Source organism: Otolemur garnettii, unplaced genomic scaffold (assembly GCF_000181295.1).
Source record: "Otolemur garnettii isolate 467f Iridium unplaced genomic scaffold, OtoGar3 scaffold00118, whole genome shotgun sequence".
Taxonomy (NCBI): domain Eukaryota; kingdom Metazoa; phylum Chordata; class Mammalia; order Primates; family Galagidae; genus Otolemur; species Otolemur garnettii.
In genome coordinates this window covers 2,319,799-2,323,954 of record NW_003852513.1, presented here as the reverse complement: position 1 = coordinate 2,323,954, position 4,156 = coordinate 2,319,799, and the positions used below count along the sequence as shown (strand labels likewise).

Below are 4,156 nucleotides of genomic sequence, written 5' to 3'. Positions count from 1 at the left end.
AAAAAAAAAAAAAAAAAAAAAAATCTGGTAAGTTTGCACCTGGTTAAAATGTCAGTATTTTAATAATTATGAATTTGAGAAAGAGGGAGTGGCACATCTCAGAGTGACTGCTTTCTGACGGAAGGAGCAGGTGTGTTCAAATCTACGAGGTCATAAGGGGTCTGATTTTTTTCTTACTTTTGATTTATATTACTTCAGATATCCTGAATTTGGGGGTTTAGGCTTATACATTATTCAGTTTCATAGAGCTGTTTGCTTAATCTGAGCTTTTGAACTTCAGATGAACCTGACCTGAAGTCTAGAGTTTGTAGTGAAACCTGAAACTAAGCAAGCTCCCCCTGGTTCCAGTTTAATTGTTGAAGTAACCTCAATAACTTCAGGGCGTAGGAGGCATGTACCTGGCGCATTTCAGAATCAGTGACCTTCTCTTCAGGCACAGCTGCCACGCACACAACTATGGAGTTCTCTGGTGTGCTGGCCTGCAGCTGCAAACCTGAAACCCTCAGGAATCCTTTCTTGTTCCACCTTCTGGAGCTAATTCTCCTTCTGCACCCTAGTCCTCAGTCTAGCCAGTTCCTCTTCCAGACTTTTAATGTGCTCCTTCAGCGCGGCCTTGTCCTGTTGCTCTTTCTGACTGGCTTGGCTTCGTGCTTCCTCAATCTTCCTCTCATACCACTTTTCCATCTGGGTAGAGACAGCCTCAAAAAAATACTGGGTCAGCTCCAGAGCTTGGGAGGCATCTCTGGGATGAGGGGCCATCTGCTCACGGCCTGCTGCTGCCGCTAGCAGCTGGGCCCGGTGCCTTGTCTGTCCGCTTTTCCCAGACTTCCTAGTTTGGGTGCCTCTGTTGACACAGGGCCCAGCCTGATCACATCTGGCTGGCTCATTCAAGGATGGAGAGGCTGTCTGGACCTTGACATTCCTCAGACGGGAGCCTGTGCAGTCAGAGCAAGACAGCTCCTCCTGGAGTCTGTGGGGAGCTGTGGAGTTGAGGCCCTTTTCCTTGGGCCTAACCACCTGAGGGGAGCTGTCAGAGGCGGCTGCTGGACCTGCAGTCTCCACCGATTGATCCACACCTGGTTTTAGAAGGAAAACAAACATCAGAGCAAGTCCGTGTTCACACACCCACATGGCTGGGGGTCGGTGTCTGAGAGCTGTGGGAACTCTGTAAATCCCCAGAGTTCCCAAATACCACCCTGCATATGTAACCCTTCTCACCCCCCGTGGCGGTCCTTGCCTTTCTGTCCCTCCCTTCCTCTTCATCTCCCCTGATTATCATTTTAGATTGTCAGGGCTTTCATGAATTCTGTGTTAACCACATGGCATCATCTAAGCCAAAAACGCTGCTGGCTTTCCTTTATCCTGCCTCAACCTACCTGAGAAGGCTCTGGGTGCCCTTTCCTGACGCCTCCAGAAGACATAGTTCACCAAGCAGCTCAAAGCAGAATAGGACAGGTATCTAATTCTACCCTATGCTTTGGCCCAGTGCACTAGCTCCTTGGCCCAAGGTCCAATTGGGAAAGGAGGTCCAACCCCCCTTGCCCAGAGCTCCATGACAAGCTTCACGACTAGTCCCAGCAGGAAAACTTTGCCCAGGATGTTTCCCAATGTTGTTGGCACAAAGAATTAAAACCATGTTCCAGAGATGGCCTGTGGTGACACAAAACACTTAATGTATCAAAATCCCCCACTGGGGCCTAATGAGGAGGCTCTGAACGTTCTCAAAATAATCACCACTGAGTGTGATCACTATGGCTGATGTTAAGAGCTCTACTCGAAGCATTTCTAAGGTAGCTGCTGTGACATGTTCCATACTGAACTGCTGTTTAACAAGGATTTGTGGAGCTGGACAAAGGCAGACAGCTGATTAGGGAGAAGAAAGGGGTAAGAGGCACAGAAGGCAAGGCAGAGAGCCTTGCTGGGGAAAGGAGCCATCCCCCCTCTGTGGGGTCCACTCGGCATCAGCCTGTAGCAGGGGTGTTATGGCCAGTCAACAGTTTATTCCTTCATCGAAGTACATCTGAGCACTTTAATAGGAGCGAGTGCTTTACTGTTGGGTAGTGACTGAGAGTGCAGCTGCAAGTGACACGTTCTTCCTCTCCTGAGCATATGCTGCATCTGACCGTCTGCAGGAGAGAACAAAGTGTGGAGGCTGTGCTACCTCTGGACAGAGGGCTCTGTGTGTGAGTTACCTGTAGATGATTCGCAGGTAGATGGTGTGGATTTGGCCCTGGAGGTCCTCGAATCCCCAGAAAGCTTCAGCTCTAGACTCTGAATCTTTAACACGCACCAGGTTTTTAATTCATCCACCAAGGACATCTAAAAAAACAAAACCCCTAAATTAGTACACAAAAGAACCAAGTGAATTTGATGCACAATTTATAAATTAAATCATAAAAAAAAGACATTTCAATTCTGATAGTTGAGGATTTTTATACAAACACACACACACACACATACTTATATACTTTCTTTTGGAGACAGAGTCTTACTCTGTCGCCCTCAATAGAGTGTTGTGGCATCATAGCTCACAGCAACCTCAAACTCCTGGGATCAAGCAATCCTCCTGTCTCAGCCTCCCAAGTAGCTGGTACTATAGGTACCACACACAATGCCCCACTGGTTTTTCTACTTTTGGTAGAGATGTGGTCTCACTCTTGCTCAGGTTGCTCTCAAACTCCTGAGCTCAAGAGATCTACTTGCCTTGGCTTCCTAGAGTGCTGGGATTACAGGCCTGCGCCACCACACCCAGCTTCTGACAAACCCCCAAATTGTGGACTGTCCACCCTCTCATAGGCCCCAGTAGGTGCCCAGCAGAGACTTGTTCTTAGTCTTCATTTGGAGATGTACAGCAGCCTTAAACTCAGCCACCCAGAGCCACCCGTATCTTCCTGATCAAGAAGCATAAATTGGCTGGGCGTAGTGGCTCATGCCTGTAATCCCAGTACTCTGGGAGGCCAAGGCAAGTGGATTGCCTGAGCTCACGAGTTCAAGACTAGCCTGAGCTAGAGAGAGAGAGTGACCCAGCCTTTAAAAACAGCCAAACACCTAGCTACTCGGGAGGCTGAGACAAGAGAATCAACTCTGAGCCCAAGAGTTTGAGGCTGCTATGAGCTATGATGCCATGGCACTCTACCTAGGATGACAAAGTAAGACAGAGTAAGGCCTGTAATCCCAGCACTCTGGGAAGCCAAGGCAAGTACATCTCTTGAGCTCAGGAGTTTGAGAGCAGCCTGAGCAAGAGTGAGACCACATCTCTACCAAAAGTAGAAAAACCAGTGGGGCATTGTGTGTGGTACCTGTAGTACCAGCTACTTGGGAGGCTGAGACAGGAGGATTGATCCCAGGAGTTTGAGGTTGCTGTGAGCTATGATGCCAAAAAAAAAAAAGAAGCATAAGTTCTCAAACACTCATGTGTCATCACATCAGGTCTGTGCTGGTGTCATAAACTCCTGGAGGGCAGAAACTACATCTGTACAACAACAAGACCCAACAAAAGCACAGTACTCAGAATCGGCTCCCGGCAGAGATGACAGTCTCCCAGCATATTCAGCCACAGACATAAACAGAACTATAGGTTCTTTCCTATTAACTGCACTCTGGGGTTATAAAAGTGATATGCTATGTAATGCAAATACTTTTACAGAGTCCGGACTCTGGGTTTTCAACGACAGGTCTGAGTCAGCGCAGTGGACGTGCGTGGTCAACCGTTTAGCTGAGGACAGGCAGGTACTGTGTTTACCTGCCGTTTCTCTCCCTCGCACTTCTCCATGTCCGAGTGCTGTTGCAGGCGGGTCAGGCACTCCGTCCTCTCTGCAGAGAGTCGCTCAACCATCAGCTTGTCCAAAACTCGAATCTAGGATTCAAGGGAAGCAGAGCACATGGCTGAGAGGAACTGTGGATGGCCCTGGTCTCAGCTCCTGAGGAGGAGCTCTGGGCACCAAGCAAACGTCACTCCTCACTCTATTCTGTTTTCGCATCGTATTCATGGGGCTCTGTTTTCTCAGAATGCCTCAGCATGGTTCTAGGAGGCCAATGTTTCTTTTTTTTCATTTGTTAAAGGAGTTTAAGAGATATGAATACGTAGTAAATGTATAGCCTGAGCCCATGTAGGCCTTGTAGGAAAATAGTAATTTTTTTTTTTTTTTTTTTTTGG

The 4,156-nt window shown here is 48.0% G+C and overlaps 1 protein-coding gene across 2 annotated transcripts in view; it reads right to left on the bottom strand.

Annotated features, from left to right (window-relative positions):
* Positions 1-30: 30 nt before the first annotated feature.
* ANKRD6 (ankyrin repeat domain 6) overlaps positions 31-4,156 on the bottom strand; it is a 39,027-nt gene continuing 34,901 nt past the window's right edge. For both annotated transcript variants that reach the window (XM_023517708.1, XM_023517709.1), the window contains exons 11-13: positions 3,743-3,856; positions 2,193-2,319; positions 31-1,076 (exon numbers count right to left, since the gene is read on the bottom strand). In XM_023517708.1, the coding sequence (XP_023373476.1) occupies positions 535-1,076; positions 2,193-2,319; positions 3,743-3,856 (783 nt within the window). In that variant the 3' untranslated portion in view covers positions 31-534. The remainder of the gene's footprint in view (positions 1,077-2,192; positions 2,320-3,742; positions 3,857-4,156) is intronic.